General features: G+C 34.9%; 1 protein-coding gene across 1 annotated transcript in view; it reads right to left on the bottom strand.

Moving 5' to 3' along the window:
• The window catches only part of TLL1 (tolloid like 1), a 235,589-nt gene that overhangs the window by 45,907 nt on the left and 169,886 nt on the right, over window positions 1-19,796 (bottom strand). The window contains exons 11-15 of the mRNA XM_054486131.2: window positions 18,620-18,722; window positions 15,910-16,026; window positions 14,625-14,770; window positions 3,039-3,234; window positions 994-1,119 (exon numbers count right to left, since the gene is read on the bottom strand). Of these exons, the coding sequence (XP_054342106.2) occupies window positions 994-1,119; window positions 3,039-3,234; window positions 14,625-14,770; window positions 15,910-16,026; window positions 18,620-18,722 (688 nt within the window). The remainder of the gene's footprint in view (window positions 1-993; window positions 1,120-3,038; window positions 3,235-14,624; window positions 14,771-15,909; window positions 16,027-18,619; window positions 18,723-19,796) is intronic.

Genomic DNA, 19,796 nt, shown 5'->3' with positions numbered 1-19,796 from the left:
AAATGATAGATAGGCAGATGGATGGATGGAGAAATGGAGGGATGAATAGAAATATAGATGGGTGGATGAAAATCTAGATCTAGATAGAGATGGAAATAGATCTAGATACATTAACGTATATACACATGGTGGCCTGGTATGACAGATGGATGAATGAATGATGGTAGGATGGATAGATAAAAATCTAGATCTAGACAGAGATATTTACAGATATATTAATATGTACAAACACAGTGGCCTGGTGAATGGATGGATGGATGGATGAAAGGAAGGATGGATATAAATCTAGGTCTAGATGTAGATTTATATAGAGATGAATCTAGATAGAAACAAATACAGATACATTTATTTATATATGTGTGAAATGGTTTGGCTGTGTCCCCACCCAAATCTCATCTTGAATGACAGCTCCCATAATTCCCACATGTCATGGGAGGGACCTGGTGGGAGGTAACTGAATCATGGTTGGGGGTAGTCTTTTCCATGCTGTTCTCATGATAGTGAGAAAGTCTTACGAAATCTGATGGTTTTACAAAAAGGAGTCCCCTGCATATGCTCTCTGGCCCACTGCCATATACGATATGCCTTTGCTCTTCTTTTGTCTTCTCCCATGATTGTGAGGCCTCCCCAGCCATGTGGAACTGTGAGTCCATTAAATCTCTTTCTATTATAAATTACCCAGTCTTGGGTATGTTTTCATTAGCATAATAAATATGCTAATGTGTCTGTATTAGCAGCATGAGAATGGACTACTATGGTGTGTTACACATATATAAACAAGGTGGCCTGGAAATCAAAGGAGGAAAGGACCCATTCTATAACAAGAATTCAGGTAAGGTTTCACATCAGCTGTGACTGTGAATTGAGTCTTACTAATTGAGGAAAGAGGTCACTATAGGAAAAAGGGAAGGAAAGAGGAAGACAGACAGAGAATGAGAATATAGAAATAAATAATTGTGGGGGGTGGGGGTCCAGGAAGGAGCGCAGTCATACCTTCACAGCTCCTCCTGTCTGGGCCCAGCTCATAGCCAGGCTCACAGGCGCACTGGTAACTGCCCAGAGTGTTCAGACATCGCTGCTCACAGCCTCCACGGTCAGGTTTGGCACACTCGTCTTCCTCTATGAAAATGGTCATAGTTATAGAACAACTATACATATATATATGTGTGTATGTATGTGAAATGGTTTGGCTATGTCCCCACCCAAATCTCATCTTGAATGATATCTCCCATAATTCTCACGTGTCATGAGAGGGACCTGGTGAGAGGTAACTGAATCATGGTTGGGGGTTCTTTTCCATGCTATTCTTATATGTATATATATATGAGAGTGTAAATCTTTCTAAAAAACTACCATGCTTAATGGTTCCAAATAAAATGGAAACAATTCATTGCTTCCATTGCTTCCATCAACAAAGGAGCAGGAACAACATATAAGCCCCTGATGGATAACGTTTACAAATTCATGTTGCTGCTACCTAAGCATTATCAAAAAACCCACAGAAGGCCTGGAAACCTATTGCTGGGCGAACTGAAGATCACCTTATCTCAGACACAGTGTGTGTTTTTCTGAATTTGAAGTCAAATGAGGATAATGAAGCCTAGGCTTTTTTCAGAATGAAATTTAAAAACTTACTAAAAAGCATAGCTTCAGCAACGCTGATTTTACATTATAGTTAGATAGATATATCCACAAAAATGCTTTTAAAGAAATATCATTATTAAGAAATGGATTGTGGTGAACATAAATTAAAAGATATAAAACTCAGAAATTGACTAGATCTCTTTAAATTTAAAATATTGTGTTTCTTATATAGACATTTTGCTCCAGAAAATATGATAACCCCATATTTTAATAAATATACATACTGTATAATTGTATTTTGAAACACAAAAGTATACATAAAGTATATATATAATATATACTATTTTTAAAAATGTATATGACAGGATACTTCATAATCTCATTCTTCAGGAATAACCTAATATGAGTTAGACAAATAGTAAACAGTCCCTGAAGAAATTATGCATCAACAAGATACTTGATTTTAATAAGTAAATATATGAATATCACATGAAAGAAGATTGATAGCATGTTTCTTCTATGAAATATATCACATACAGAAAATTTCAAACAGGTAAATGGAGATTTTAATGAGTTCTTTTAATACCTGTAGTAAAAGTGCCAAGTTTTTCTGTCTTTCATTTCATATGATGAATAAAATAGCTTTCAGGGAAAATCCATTATACTGTTCTTCTTTAAATTTTGACAATATTTACATATCTGTCACTCTAAGTTTTGCAATACACAATTGAATCCTTTATCCTATCCTATATCATTTATCCTATAAAATCAATATAGAGGAAAATTTTGTTTTCTCTTCCCATAGAAATATTTTATTCTATAATGACACACAACATAAGTGTCAATGAATTTCCTAAATGCATATGTCATGTTAATATTTTCACCAAAATATTTGCTTTCTTTTCACCTCACAATACATACAAAATATGGGACATAAGAATAAACTGAAATGTAGTTATGTAATTCAAAATCAAAGCTGATCAGAGATAATTATTTGTCAAAAAGACATTTTAGATATCAGAATATTCTGCTAAGGAGGCCATAAATTATTTTCAATGTGGGGGAATACTAGTCTGAAAGGGAGTAATGCTGGGACCAGGAAACAAATAGACAAACTTCATGTCAGTAACCTTTTTCTGTTCATGAATTCTTGGTTGGTTATTTGCATTGCAAATATTTTCTTTCTGTCTGTATATCCTTTTCTGGAACTTGCTGTTTTGACTATTTCATAAAAAACAGATGGTAGAATATCCTAATGGAATTCCTACCCTGTGCTACAAAGTTCTAAACTCTAGTATTTTATTAATAACCTTTTCTATCAAAACTCTCCAAAATATCCATATTCATATTCAACTTTCAATACAACTTTCTCTAGTTCTCCCCTAACTCAAAGCTAAACACTACAATTATCCTTGATAAAGAAAATCTCATGTTTGAAAATTATTTCAAATTACCTTTAAAAAAGTTAGCAGCAAACCCTGCTTTGTTCACAGTTCCATCAGAAACAAACTTCATCCACAAAGTATTGGAGGTAGATCTTATATCTTCAGGTTTGTCATAACCACAGAAACGCCCTATCAAAGGGCTATTTTCACTGGTTCCATCTCTAACTTCCAGGTAGTCATAAGCACAGTTGTCATGTCTTTCAATCTGCAACAGAAAAAAATATGTGAACATATATGTTTATAGATAAAACATTTTCTGTAGGAGGATAGATGTCTTCTCAGTGCCATACTTCTGATTTGTTAATATAAAAAGTTATTTGTATCAAATGAGTGTACTTGAATGTTTCTCATGAGTGTACACTGTAATAGCCATGAACAAAGAACCTTATTCTAGTAGACAGGGAAGGACAAAAAATAACTATGAAACAGTACATCCACATGAGTCAGGATCAACAGAAATTAGTTGTCTTTTAAAAGAAAATTAAACTACAAGTAGAAATTCTTCATTCAATAGAGGCTGAAAAAAATCCCAAATTAAAAATTATCACTAAAAATCTGGGCCTGATATGCTGCTACAAGTAATACATAATTTCTTCTGAATCATAGTTATAAAAATTGCTCCATAGTCTTTCAATAAAATCACTATTTTATTCATAGAAAATTTGGATTCAAATTCTCTGAACAAATGTAGCACTGTTTTTGGTTATAAATCTCTTTTTGAAACGAAAATCTGATAATATGGGATTACTGTTCTTCCTTAGTCTATTGAATTCTTTCTCCGCAATTAACCCGGCTGTGTAGAGAAAGACTACTATATAGTAGAAGCAACAGTGGTTTTCCCTTTCCCAAGGAAATATGGCCTTGTTTGGATGAGGCTTTTTACCTCAACACACTCCTCTCAGCCCAGATAATCAGGGGAAACTCAATCTCTTTCCTTAACAAATGAATGCAAATATCAGGTCAGACTATTGGCCTATGACACTTTATGGGGAACTACATGTTCATGGACCCGTGTTTCAGCCCTGAGCTTCTAAAAACAAGCCAACAAAAAAACCCAAAATTTACAAATTGTTTTAAAAATTGTAAGACAATTTTTATGTAAAATTCTTGTTTTTCACCTTTCGCAGAAGTTGACTACTAGAACTAAAGTCTTCAAAGAGTCAACTGCTTATTAGGTAGTTAAAAGTAGAAAGCAGAGATATCTACAATTAAAACACCATGAAAAGTATAAAATGTTGTCAATATCACTCAACATACAATTTGTTAATTTATGAAACTCTGTTACTAGTGTTAAAGAATATGTAGAATGTCAAGGAATATCGGGGAATGTCCATGGAACTGCAACTTGAACGCATGAAACTGCTGGTATAGTTGGTAGAAAAATCTGCTTTCTGCCTTATCAATACACTAACAATAATAGTCTTCAAATGAGGTAGTATAAAGACAAACCAAAAAAAATACACTTTGAAGCACAGATTTAGTTAGAACTAGGTACTACATTTGCTGCTTCCTAGTCACAAAATACTCAGTGCCTACTCTCCACTAGGCACTCTCTCTGCTTGGTATGCATCATTCAGAAAAATATCAAATAACCTTGCCCTCCTGGTGCTTGCATTCTACTGATGAGTAGCCAGAAAAGGAACAATAAACAAAATAAATAATTAAATCATAAAATGTTAGAAAGTCATCAATTCAACGGAAAAATAGAAAGCGTGGCAAGATAAGAAGTGTGAGAAGATGTCTATGGCCTTACCACCCTGAAGGTTCCTGATCTGATCTGATCTGATCTCAGAAATTAATTAAGAACAGGCCTAGTTAGTAACTGGATGAGAGAGGTATGAGAAATTGGGTGGGGGAGAGAAGGCTGTAATTTTAAGGTAGGTGCTCATTGGATACTTTTCATAAATCCATATTTTTCCCAAAAATAAATTATTTTTGTGAGTGTACAATTATGGGAATAAATGGAAAATATTTATATACAGAATATCTAATTTTAAAAGCACATTTTAAAAACTAGCTCAATTGGTCACCAGGGGTGACAAGCCCAATTTGGCCAAATATATATATAACCTCTTATCTCAGTCTTTAATATAATCCCTTCAAAATTAGGGTTCTCTATAAATATGAGAACATTTCCAGATGGCCAAAGGCTGTTCTTGGTCAAGGGGACAACACAGAAAATAATATCTCAGATTTCAAGTTATAGAGTCTGAAAACAGAATAAATGACAAAACTGTAGACAAAATAACCAAAGTCTTGGCAAACCAAACTATCCTCCCCTGCTAAAGCAGCACAGAATGAACTGCTCCTGATTCACAAATCCTATTGGAAGAGGGGGAGAAAGAATGAGATAGAAAACCACAAGAATTGAAAATACACAGTGAAGGAAGCAACATCTTGCAGTAGAAGGTCCATTAATAAAAATAATATTATGACCAGGCACGGTGGCTCACATCTGTAATCCCAGGACTTTGGGAGGTCTTGGCAGGTGGATCACATGGTCAGGAGTTCACGAACAGCCTGGCCAAGGTGGTGAAACCCTGTCTCTACTAAAAATACAAAACAATTAGCTGGGCATGGTGGCAGGCACCTGTAATCCAAACTATTTGGGAGTCTGAGGCAGAGAATTGCTTGAACCCAGGAGGTAGAGGTTGCAGTGAGCCGAGATCGTGCCCCTGCATTCCAGCCTGGGCAACAGACCGAGACTCCATCACAAAATAAAAATAAATGAAAAAGATAATATTACATTGCTTCATATTAGAAATCAGGCTAGTGTAAAAATTAAAAATGTTAATTAAAAAGGGTTTTAATTACTCTTTTAAGAAGATTATTATTAAAAATTATGGTACAAACAAGGAAGACAACATAGTTCCTATTGAAAATGAAACTCAAAATTTCAGATTTCTTCAATGATTAAAAAGAAATAGGATACTTTATATTGCCTGGTCTATAAAACTCACTCTATTCCTTTAATAGATATACAATCATTCACTTTACATTTTAATTTACAGTGTATTCACTGGTTACTTAGTAAAAATTGGAATTTTAAATATTTTATATGATACACAAAGAGTAAATATTTCACAGGTAAAAATAGCTAATTTATAGGGTTAAATTCACTAGTACATATTTATGCATTACATGTTATTTACATATTAAATATGTACCTGGTATTTGGGGTAACAACATTCTCACATAGTGAATGCCACAGATTTTGAGTTACCTAGAAAATAATATGTGCCTCATCTACATGAATTTATGATATTTGGAAATACATTATATCTTTACAACAACAATTCCAGATATCTCATCAATTACCTGAATGGTCTTCAGTTACTTATTTTTCCAGTTTAATCCTAAATGCAAGTCTTGCACAATGAATTTGCTCCATTTGTACTAATTATAATTACACTTCATCAGCTACATCAACACATGAGTGATAACAATGAGCACAAATGAATATTTGAGTTACTTTATTTGTGTCATTTGTGCAACATTTTCTTGAGCTATATCAATTACTTCATCAATTAATATATGGAATGGGTAGAAATAAATATGGTTGAAACTAAAACGTGAATCAAGCCCATCGATGTCATGCCAGTAACTTAATTTAAGCTTCATCAGTAAAAGAATACCAAAGGCAATGATTTATAGAAAGAAAGAATGAAAGAGAAAGAAACAAAGAAAAGAAAGGAAAGAAAGAGGAAGGAAAGAAGGAAGGAAGGAAGGGAGGGAAGAAAGAAGGGAGGGAGGGAGGGAGGAGAAAAAAAGAAAAAAAGAAAAAAGAAAAGAGAAAGAGCAGTTTCTTTTTGAGTTAAAGCATGGATACAGTTCAGATAACTGGGAACCGAACTCAACGTCATGTATAATTAAACACACAATAAACATATAATAAATAAAGATGATGCCGATTTCTTACACACTTTAAGGTAAGCAGAGCATAAACCATGTATTAATATGACAAGTTTATCATAACGTAAACAGACCTAATATCTTCATAGAGAATATAGGGAAAGCAATAGTAAGCTCTGAACAATTTTCAGAAAACTAATAAGTAAATGATATCAGAAGTAGAGCCAAATACAAAAAGAAGGAAGAACATGTACAAAGACTAGTCAGAAGGGATTCATAGTATATTTCACTACTGAGGGTTCATATCTTTAATGCAGAATGAAGACAAACCATAGAAAAAGTAAGTGATTTCTATTTAGCAAGAACTAAAATAAATTTAACCAAAAGTGGTCAACTTCTCATTCTAAACCTGCCAACCTGTACAGAGTTTAGTGGTCAGTGCATGTGGGTGAGCTCTGGCACTGAAGGAAAGCCAGCCCTGGAGGTAGGGGTCAGGCTCAGGCTTGGGACCCACTCACATGCTTGCCTTCATTTGATAACCAAATTTCCAAATCAATATACCATTGCACAAATATCTATTGCAGTATCTAGTTATTTGTAAAAATCTCTGAAAACTTAGAAATTTCTAGAGAATAAATTTTAGTAAAAGTATCCCATGCTCCCTAAAAAATTAAAAATAGAATTACCATATGATCTAGCAATACCACTTCTGGGTAAATACCCCAAAGAATTGAAAGCACAGTCTTGTAGAGATATTTGCACACTTATGTTCATAGCAGCATTTTCACAATAGCCAAAAAGTGGAAGCAATCCACAGGTTCATTGATAGATGAATGGATAAATAAAATGTGGTATACACATACAATGGAATATTATTCCACCTTAAAAAGGGGTACCAAAAATTCTCTAATTCACAGAGACAGAAAGAATGGAGGTTGCCATAAGGAATTAGGGGAAGGAGGAAAAAATTAGGGTGTTTTTGTGTGATGGAGACAGTGTTTCAGCTTTGCAAGATGAAGAGTTATGGAAATTGCTTGAACATTTTGAATCTACTTAACACCACTGAACTGTACACTTAACAACTGGTTAAGATGGAAAATTTTATGTTATGCATATTTTACTATAATCAAATATATCTCTCATGACTGTTACAATGTAGCTTTAAAACATAGCTAATCAGATATAATTAATGCAATCTAAATTATGCAACTTGTATAGATAGTATTATTTTAAATGAGATACACTTGGAGCAATGTTAAAGCTGTTTATGCTTTGGGGGAAAATGTTAAATAAAACTCTGATTAATAAAAACAATGCAAATGAGCATTTATCATTAAAAATTAAAAATAATTTTTATAATGAGAAAAATCTAGTAAAGTCTAGGAAATAATAGTATAAACAAAAGGAACACTGAACAAAAAGGTGAAAAGCTTAATACGTAATTATTTTAAATTATATTGTCTTATTGATTTAATAGTTTATTAGTAGTAATATTTAAAATTAAGTTGACACAACACATGAATAATTACAGCTCAAGAAAAGGTTCAAACATGTTAAAAGCAACATCATAGGTCTTGCTTAGGTTTATTTTCACGTGAATGGTTTATTTAACTGCTGCCACTTCATTTTTTTTCTTCATGATTCAAGTATTTTTTTATTACTCGTGAATTGAATAATTTTATTGTAAACCTGCTATGGCCAAATAATATTCACTTCACAGTATGTGAACAGTGGTGAATAAAACAGACATGCCTCTGATGGACTGATACATAATGATTAAACAACAAAAATGTATAAGTGAAGATAGTTACAAAAGGAAAGATTTGAATGCTGTAATATTATATTAATAGAATACTGACGCTTCTCTTTACTACTAGACCTGGTGACATAAATGCACAGAGCCAGGACTTGGTTTCGATCATAGTGCTATCAGTTGTGCAACCTTGGGCAAGTTTATTGAAACTAACAAGTGCTAATCTTTCAGACACAATGATAGCCTAGACCGTAATTCATGAAGAGCTGCATAACTCCTCTGTTTTATAGTCATTACTAAAATATATTCTCAGCTAAGTGGCCAGAAATAGTACATGGCAAGCAGAAAATCCTTAACTAATTAAAACCTCCTTATCTCGGCTTTTTAGTTCATTCACAAAGACTAGTCTACTTATCATTAAATTAATAAAAAATATTTAAAGGATTTAAAGGATTACTTTTAGACAAGCAATCTACCAAGTACCAAGATAAAAACTTATGCACATAGTTTAGAATGTTTCAGCTCGCAGCCGTGGTGGTTAAGGGTATTAATCAGCTCTGGTTTTCATAAGGAAAGTATGACCAAATCAGAATGTGTAGTAATGTTGACAAGTACCTCAAACTTAATACCATTCGAACTAATGTACGTGGTAATTTCAATTTAAACAAAAGTAAGCTCCAGGTTTATTTCGCTTCTTTTCTGCTTTGGTGACATTCCTTTGAAGTTGTTACTGTAAACATTTCCAGCCTTCCAAACTTTTTCTCTTTTATATTTCTTCTTACTGAAAGTTCTCAAATAAAATAATAGTACTAGAAGCTTCTTTACAAATGACTCTGCTGCTAAATAGAGAACAAGCTTTCCAAATTACTTTCAGAGGAGATTTATATTCATATACAAACTCACTTCAGTATACTGGTCTTAAGAAATAATGTATCCAATAACTACCAGAGGAGAGAAAGCTTCCTGTATTAGTCCATTCCAGGTGCTATGAGAAAATATCATAGATAGGGTGGTTTACAAACCACGAAATTTATTTCCATAGTTTTCAAGGCTGGAAGTTCAAGGTTAAGGCACTAGCAGATTCAGTGTCTGGTGAGGGCCCTCTTCATAAGCGTTGCCTTTTCATTTTGCCCTCACATGGTAGAAGCTCCCTAGGCCTTTTTTTTTTTTTTTTTTTCCCGAGATGGAATTTCGCTCTTGTTGCCCAGGCTAGAGTGCAGTGACACAATCCTGGCTCACTGCAAACTCTGCCTCCCAGGTTCAAGCGATTCTCCTGCCTCAGCCTCTTGAGTAGCTGGGATTATGGGTGCCCACCACCACGCCCAGCTAATTTTGTATTTCTAGTAGAGACGGGGTTTCACCATGTTGGTCAGGCTGGTCTTGAACTCCTGACCTCAGGTGATCCGCCCACCTAGGCCTCCCAAAGTGCTGAGATTACAGTCGTGAGCCACAGCACCTAGCCCCTAGGCCTCTTTTATAGGAGCACTGATTCCATTCATGAGGGCTTCACTCTCATGACTAATCACGTCCCAAAGACCCCACTGCTAATACCATCACCTTTGGAATTAGTGTTTCACCATATAAATTTTGGGTAGACACAAACATCCAGACCACATCACTTCCCAAATGGTATAATTACAGAAGCATCAAGATTCTATTGCCTGCCAAATAGTGTTCCTTCCTGCTCAAAGATTCCTGAAACTCATTGACCAAGACACATAGACTTTATTTGAGCACTTTCATGAAAATGCAAATGGCACTGGCAAAGGTAAAGCCATGACATAAATTCACATAGAAGCATGAATGATGGACAGCTAAGAAGTTCTTTAAAATAGATTTCAACAGCATGATAGACAAGTTTATCTTCATAGTCGTTATATCTGAAGAGGAATACAGTAATATAAAGAATAATAAACGAGTCCAGGTGCGGTGGCTCATACCTGTAATCCCAGCACTTTGGGAGGCCAAGGAGGGCAGATCACGAAGTCAGGAGATCGAGACCATCCTGGCTAACATGGTGAAACCCTGTCTCTACTAAAAATACAAAAAATTAGCCGGGCGTGGTGGCACGCGCCTGTAGTCCCAGCTACTCGGGAGGCTGAGGCAGGAGAATCGCTTCAACCTGGGAGGTGGAGGTTGCAGTGAGCTGAGATCGCGCCACTGCCTTGCAGCCTGGGAGAAACAGAGCAAGACTCCATCTCAAAAAAAAAAAAAAAAAAATAATAATAATAATAATAATAAACAAAAATATAAACAGTTTTTGAAATAGGCAAAGACTAAAATCAGTGACTAAAAACTGTACTTTGTCAGGTAAAATCACATAATATTGGAAATTTATGAAAACATTTTGATTATACATTTTCAACATAAATATCTATAAAATGTGTAATATCCATATTGAAAACATATGTAAACAAAAAATTGATATAAACAGATAACTGACTAAATTAACCAACTAATGACTATTAGAACAAATAAGAAAATATATAAAGCTGATTCTTGATATTCATACTAGTTACATTCTATTAAGTTGCTCAGAATACTGAACTAGCAAGTACTGATTCATTGCTCCTAAAGTTAGAGTTCCTGTGAGATTCTAGTCACAATATTTTGTTTTGTGCATTTCTGTTTAAAGACACATTAATACAGGTTGCCTATTTATTAATACTGAACTCTTAGCCAACAGCACCATATATACGCCATACATGTCTGAATGAAGATAATCTGACACACATATTTTCTCAGTAAGGCACATCACAGCTGGCAAATGGGCACATTAGGTGACTCAAAATTTGCTGCTGTGTACACATCTGTGAATGACTCAGAAGGCACTGCAAATATTAATTTTAGACTTCCAAAATTTTAGTAAATAGGCAAATTTGCAAATAAAATCAGGATCAAATGTACCTGGGTTTTAATGCTCTTTTAGTACTCACCTATGTGATACTAGGTTAACGGCATAAACTCAGTTTCCTTACCTAGAAGATTTAGATGTTTATTAGGCACCTTTAAATCCTGTTACTTGTGAATTTCTTGAAACTCAGCGTCTCTAGTCTAAAGTCAATCTAACTTCAGCATACCAGGTACTCCATAATCTAAATCTTTCTTATCTATCCAGCCTTGTTTTCCTCTGCATGGAAACTTACATGCCTTTAATAAAGGATATATTCATTTTCATCTGCCAACCGTCACACATTCATACATTGACTTACATATAATCCATCCATCCATTTATCTTGTCTATTACCCAACATTAATCTCACAAACAATGTTGCTGAAGATAAAATGATCAGAGACACAGGTAAGATCCCAACAAAATGATCAGAGACACAGGTAAGATCCCAACCCATTGGTGGACATATTCTAGTACAGATAATAAACATGTACATAAAGAGATCTGTAGCATAAATTCCGGTAGTTGGAAGTGCAATTTACTAAAAATAAAACAGAGTGATGATTTGGAGATAATTGTAGGTAAGAAAATATTTTAAGTAGTGTTATCAGCCAAGAACTTTTTAAGAAGGCAGTAATTAAGCAGAGATCCAAATAAAGTAACAGGAGAGTAAAAGCAAAGACCTGAGGCAGCGGAACATCAGTGGTAAATGCTGTGATGTGGGAGTGAGGTTGGTGTTTCTGAGAAAGAGAAAGAGGGCGAGACGAGCTGACACAGAGGGAGTGAGGAGGAGCCAAAGACCAATCAAAAGTATCGTGGCCCATGATAATCGAGTCTAGATGTTATTTTAGGTGTGACGGAAATCCCCTGTCAGTAGCGCAGTGTCATAATCTAACGTACATTGTAAAAGCATCACTCTGGTTGTGAGGTGAAGAACGGGATATGCAAAGCAAGAGTAGAGACCTGAGTTCTTCCTGTGAGTTCCAAGCAAAGGGGGGGATGGTGAGAACAGTGGTGGTGTAAAGTCATCGTGTATGGGGTATAGTTTGAAAACAAAGCAACTGATATATGCTGATAGATTGGCTGCAGGACTTAAGAGAAAAGGTAGAATTAAGGATGTTCCTTGGATAAGTGGTGACAAAAAGTACTGAAATAGTACTGAAATAAATAGAAGAAGAGTGGGTTTAGTGAGTAAGACAAAATAAGCAAGCGTTTGGTTTTGGTCATGTAAAGGCAAGAGATCTACCAGATATCAAAATATGTCTAACACATAAATGAGGGAGGCAGAAACATATAGAAATAAAGTAATATGAAGATAAGACAGGAAACTAGAGACAATAAATAAAATGTACTCTCAGCCATTCTATGACATGACTTTTCCCAGGTCATAAAGCATAGTTATCACTGATTCATTCATTCAGTAAGCAAGTATTTATTAAGCGACTGCCGTGTGTCAGGCACGGTTCTAAGTACCTGAGGTGCAAATCTTTTCCATTTGTCCTTATGTTATCTTATTTTTGAAGACTATCACTGCTATTGCATTGATAAATAAAAAAATAAACTACAGATCAACTAAGGTAGCAATTTCATGCATCAGTTTTCAGGTTGATGGAATGAATGCATTTTCTGACATCACGTCTATAATAGAATTCCACAAAAAACTGAATTACATATTAAAAGACAGTTAATCTCTTAATTCTTGAAATATCACAAAACAAAGCAAATACATTAGGTGGATAATTTTTATGAGGCTTTTTTGTCTAAATCATGGGTGAAATTTTTCTACTCAATTTTAGTTAACTATCAACAATAAACTGGTCTATTGGAACAGTATTTGCAAACCTATTAGTCCATTAAATTAACAAAGTTCAACTGTCAATCAAATAATGGCAGAACCAAAGTTTCCAAAAGTACGAAAAAAAAAAAAAAGGTCAGGAGCATAAAATACAACATAATGACTAAAGTAGAAAGTATATATTTTTTTGGTAACAAAAGGAAATTCATCTGGGAAGTTAAATGGTACATGCAAGGGGAGAGAGACAAGTACTGAAGAAACAGAATGTACAGGCTTGCAGATGAGGATGAGAGATTCTCTGGGTTTACTGGCAATGCCTGGATTCCCCTGGTGCTCCTGCTGCAGTTACAGACACACAACCATGACCATGTTCAATTGCCCTCAGTAGGTAGTGTTCATAGTGCTCATTACTACGCACTGGGTAGTAGGGCTCATTACTGCCTTCCGATCACTTGGTGAATTAGTCTTCCAATCAGTAAAGACTCCATCTCCAATCATGCATCTAAATTTCTAACCCTGGCTGGGACCTCCCACCTGCGTCTCATTGTTCTTCTCCACTTCAGCTTGGGCTCTCAATTACTAGACCAACTCTGATTTAAACATACTCTGGAGTTCCTGAGAAATTCCTCTATTTCTTGGCTTTAAATCTTTAACTCAGTCCCTTTCATCCCACAAAAATGACTCATGCGCCAGCGTGTTAGTTCTGGACCCGGACTTTGATCCAAAAATTCTGATTGGCCTTTGGTTTCTTCTGGCCCTTCATCTTTGGTTTCTTCTGGCCCTTCATCAGCAACGATGCTGCTGATCTCCCTGACGAATATTTTTAAGGAGGTTGAAAGCTTGTAAGAACACTTAAAATCCCTATATTTGATATAAACAATTATCTGTGTTAGGGTAAAAAAAAAAAAGGTGAAAAATGTTTTGTTCCTCTTACAAAAAAGACTTTCTACCTTTTAACCTCTTAGTTTAGAAGAGAAATACAAGCTCTATTACTTAGTGGACCCTCTTGTGAAACAGGCCTGTGCATTTGTCAAAAGAAACTATTGTCAGTACTTCAAACATTCTAATTCAAATAGCACAGATAATGTAAACTCACTTTAATCTTCTTGAAAATGTCTGCAAATGAGGAAAGAAGAAAAAAAACCCTTTTGCTCTTGATGTTGCATTTTATGAGCGATCCTTTGCTTCTTTGCTGATTAAAAGGCTGATTCTCTGTTTCTTTGCTGATTTAATGAGGATTCTCTTAAATGCCATTGTCGTTTATGAGAATATGTGCCAGGAAGATAGCCTAAAAGACTTTACCTCAAAGGACTGAAAGGTCAGCCCGACGTGGTAGCTCTCAGACACTGTTATTTTCCACACACATTCTTTCATCGGGCGATAGTCATCAGGATAATTAGGAGACTGAATCTGTCCTTCGTTTTTACGTATCTCACCTCCACAGATCGCTGAAGAAAGCCAAAAAACAAACAAATAACTAAGCCTGGACATGCCATTTCATTTTCATTTTCTTCTAGGGTAACATTGAAGTTCAGCTCCTGTAGCTCAGTACATAAAGACCAGGCTATAAAAATCAAAGTTGACTGGTTGTAATGTAGTAAATATTTACGTGGTAGAAAACCCTAGTCAAGTAACTACAAATATTAGATAATGGTCAAGGAATAAATAATTTTTAATCCTATCTTAACAAAAAGGTATTTTTTAACCTTTAAAAACCTTTAGCGGCTTTGTGAATTTATTCTCTGTGCGTTTGTTCTGTGATTCTCTGGGCTACTTCCTTTGGTCTTCTGACCACAAGTAAAATAGCTCATCAGAAGAGGAGCCTCATCCTGAACTCAACTCACTGGGTCTCTGGCAGTGAGTTAGTGTCATGTGCGCAGCGTCCGTGACTCCCTCCAAATAATCCTCTTCACTACTAGGTAGCTAATCCTTAAAACAAAATGCTTCCGTTTACTTAAAAGTTTAAGGGAAGCAGAAATCTTCTGTCTTCAAAATTACTTAAACTGCCGTACTAGGAAGTGTCTCCTCCACCCAAAACCTGGCAAGAAAGGAGCTGGTTTTAAAGCCAAGAAAGCACAATGCCAGTTTATTGTTTTAGAGAAGCATAAAACAAAGCATTTAATAAGTCCTTCCTCAAATGCTGACTCTCTTATTTAGATAAAGCATGCCTCAGAAATCGGCACAATTACTTTCCGTGCAATTTCCTCTAATAAAAAGTATTTCAGGAATACAGGGACCAAACAGACACAAAATCAGCACAAAGGAAAATGATAATTTCTTCATAATGTTTTAAAACTATCATGAAACAATTAAACTTTAAGCATTCTTGCGCCATTTGCTTTTTTCTCCACACAGCCTGAACACATTTAGATATTATTACATCACTGATACTAGACAACAGGTTGTTCTTGCAATTTAAATTTACTGAGTATTTTTATTAAAATTATCTGTATGAATATTATAATACAGATTCAGAAAAATTCATAATTTTAAAATGTGGTCACAATGTCATTGTAATGAAATTAAGAAATGAACATTTCTGTTGAGATATAAGATGAATTACTCTCTAAAATTCAATGTGACTTACCTTCATAGACAGCTGCAAAGCCTTTTCCTACCCAATTACTGCTGCTACGAAACTCAATCCACATTCTGCTGTCTGTAGAAGTAAGAACTTCAGGCACTTTGTCCCCACAGAATCTACCTAAAAGAAATAAAAGAATAAAGAGAAACTCCTAAATAGGACTCTATATTCTACGTTCTTTTTGTACTAGCCACAAATAATATATAAACACTAATTTGGTTCACGTTTCCATTCCAAGTGGTTGCAGCTACAAGTGTGACTTAAATTTACTTACTAATGGTAGATAAACAAAACAATGTCTTCATATATATTTATAAAGTATTTGACCACCAGCCTCAGAGTAGCTGACTGATGTCAGTATGTTACCATATGTAGAAGTAAGATGGTTACTCAAAAACAATATTTGAAAAAGGTCAAATGATGCATCAAGGTGGGGAATATTATTTAAGGGGGAACAGAAAAAAGGTGCAAGTCACCCTAAGAAAGTGGTTTCAAATTGTCAACCTGGCCAATAGCAGGGAAATGACTTGGTTAAGAATGTGCTCTCGGCCAGGCACAGTGGCTCACGCCTGTAATCCTAGCACTTTGGGAGGCCGAGGCGGGTGGATCACAAGGTCAAGAAATTGAGACCATCTTGGACAATATGGTGAAACCCCTTCTCTACTAAAAATACAAAAATTAGCTGGGCGTGGTGGCGTGCGCCTATAGTCCCAGCTACTCGGGAGGCTGAGGCAGGAGAATCGCTTGAGCCTGAGAGGCAGAGGTTGCAGTGAGCCGAGATGGCACCACTGCACTCCAGCCTGGCGACAGAGCAAGACTCCATTTCAAAAAAAAGAAAAGAAAGAAAAGAAAAAGAGAGAAAGAATGTGCTCTCAGCTCAAAGTGGAGTTCTTTATTCACCCAGGTTCAACAGTACTCCTGAGGAAAACCCTGAGGCTACTCTTGGTATCTTTTATCACTGCACACATTCCATCTCATCTATAAAGCTATAATCTGTAGATTCTATCTGTATAGGCAGAATAACAAATACTATCAGAAGACTTGAGCATAATTTCTAATTTCTTCTAATTCTGTATCCAGAAATATGAATTACAGCAAATGAATATAATACCTGTCATTCCTTCCTTCCTTCCTCATCTTTCCACAAATATTTATGCTTATGTCTGCCTCTGTGCGCTAAGCTTTCACATGATCACAAAATGCTTAAATATAACAAAGCACATGCAATAATTCTACAAACATGTTATCCATTTTTATGTGTCTCTGGAAATGGCATACGTAGTTTTAGTATATGAAAAATGTAGCCAACTTGCATAAAGCAAGTTCATACTAAGAGCTAACAAGTGAAGACATATTTTCCTAAATTGCAAAGCAAATTAGAGGCAGGTAACACAGAGCAGTGTGTTTTAAACTGTAGTGTGCATCTGAATTTCTAGGAAATCTATTAAAATGCAAACCCTAATTCAGAGGATATAGAGTGAGAGCCAAGTTTCTACAATTCTAACAGCTTTCCAGATGATTTCGATGCTACCAATCTAAGTGCTGCACTTTTTGGAGCAAGGTCTTAGAAGAAATAATAAGGAAAGCTTTTCACATAAAAACCATGATTACACTGCCTCACTCTGGTGGTCCATTATACATTGAGTCATTTAATGCTGATGGTGCTCTAAAAAGAAGTGTCGTTCAGAATTTTAGCTCTAGATTTGTTTCTCTAATATGAGTTTAATGAAATATTTTCTTTGGCTTGTGCATACATATGTAAAAAATTGCTTCATCTAGGCTAAGAAACTAAATATAGAAGACAATGTTTTCCTCAACCTGACTTAGCACATTAGTTCAATTCTTTATTTTTAAATATTTCTACAGATCTCTTAGATTTACTACGGCTGCTGTCACTTTTAATACAATTGTGCCCATTCAGTAGGTGTTAGATGTTAAAAGAGCTGTACAGTTCATCAATGCAACTGAGCAAAACTACTTCTAAAAGTAAAGAAAAAGTTACAATCTCAGAAAAAGATCAATATAGAGTAGATGCCTGCATGCTCCAAACAGCTCTCACCTTTAAGTAAAACAGAGGGCAACAGTAAACTGCCTATGCAAGTTAATAGTGTGGTCTGTGGTTAAACGTTGGCAGCAGACTTTCATGAGCACCAGATCTGAGCTACAGTTTATGACACAAACTACAAATGTCTCTTCTCAGCCACAGAAAACTCTCTGAGAAGCAAAATTGTGACGTCTATAATATAATAAGAGTTAATATGCTTGGCATAGGAAGCCAGTTACCAACATGTACCTAACAGTTTACACTACTGGCTTAGCAACAAAACAAAAACAAAACACACAAACACACAACATGTACACCCACAATTAGTTTTTTTAAAATCAAAAACTGATTCTTAAAGCAAAAATACAGAAACACTGTGAGGAGTACTCATGATAGGCACAATATATGAGAAAGCTATTCTCAATCATTATGTTCAAATCCTAGTACCTACCTCATAACTCAAGCTAGCTCAAATTAATTAATCAGTCAATGTATTTATCCATTTGTCTTTGAGTATTTTTGGTATGGTTGAAAAAAGTATAACTAACATAAAAATAATGTTAGTCACACACATTTTTAACTCTAAGATGACTCTTGAGAGAATCGGTTGGTTATTTTAGACAGGACAGAATAGATACATAGCCACATAAGAGGGAAAAGATATCTTACCAAGGAGAGGTGATTTTCTCCAGTACCCGTCTCTTACTTCAATATAGTCATACCAGCACAAACTACTCTTGTATAGATCCATCGTTGTAAAATTTAAAACAATCTGCAAAATGGAGGTAAGCAATGCACAGAGTAAAAATGATTGTATCTACATATAGTGATTTGATTCCTAAAGGTAAGGAACCCTGGTCTACAGTAAAAATGCATGTACAGCTAATTATTTTTCTGTATTATAATTATCCTAATAGTTTTTTCTGAACCAAACCTTGAAACCATGTTTTCCCATTTTCTTTAACTATTTTACAATGTCAGGAGAAGTACAATATGAGTAGTTGAACAAACTAGATATTTTAGCAATTAACAAAAAGTTTCTGTAAAGTTAATCCAGACAACTGTAAAGCAAACAGAAATTTTTATTCAAATAGTTTATTTTGAATTTTCCCAAGATAAACATAGCTTGAACCATGAAGAATTCTATTTTTTTCATGAAAGTCTTTTTAAAAATAATTTATTTCAAAGATGACCAGTCAGACATCTATAATTATGTTAAAAATAACCACCATGTGCCACTTTCCCAGAACATATAATATCATTGTGCATGTTGAAATGTTTTAAATACAGTCCTAGAATTAGAATTTATTCATCTAATGATAATTAAAGGCAGATGTCACTATGTTTCTCTAGATCCAAAGATGTATATACAAAGAACTTTCAAGTTACAGCATCTTATACATGACCCTTATTCTGTGCTTTGTTTCAAAATGATGCTGTTGTGTAAAGATAACTCAAGAGACAATTCTAGGAAAGACAACTTTCTTACTGCTTTATAAAAGGACTTTACTTTTCAAACAACTCTTTTTTTCTTACTTGATTACGCCAAAAGTAAAGCCAAACTTATGTGAGAAATGTGCTTATCTGATGCAATTAAATTCATTTGGATTTTTTTTTTCACACTCAAAAACTCATTCTAACTCTATTCTGCTTAAAACATCTGAGATGCTTAAGGCTCACAGTAAGCCAGTTCTCTACTCTAGAAATTGTAATGGACTTTGGCCAAAAGCAACAAATTTTGAGTATTCAAAATGCTCCTACTACAAAACTATAGTTTGTAGCAATATTCAAAAATCCCTTTTGTGAAAATACAAAAGGCTGAATGTGAAAGAAGTCTCAAGGAATA

Source organism: Pongo pygmaeus, chromosome 3, assembly GCF_028885625.2.
Source record: "Pongo pygmaeus isolate AG05252 chromosome 3, NHGRI_mPonPyg2-v2.0_pri, whole genome shotgun sequence".
In the NCBI taxonomy this organism is placed as follows: Eukaryota; Metazoa; Chordata; class Mammalia; order Primates; family Hominidae; genus Pongo; species Pongo pygmaeus.
This window is presented reverse-complemented; position numbering and strand designations above follow the sequence as displayed.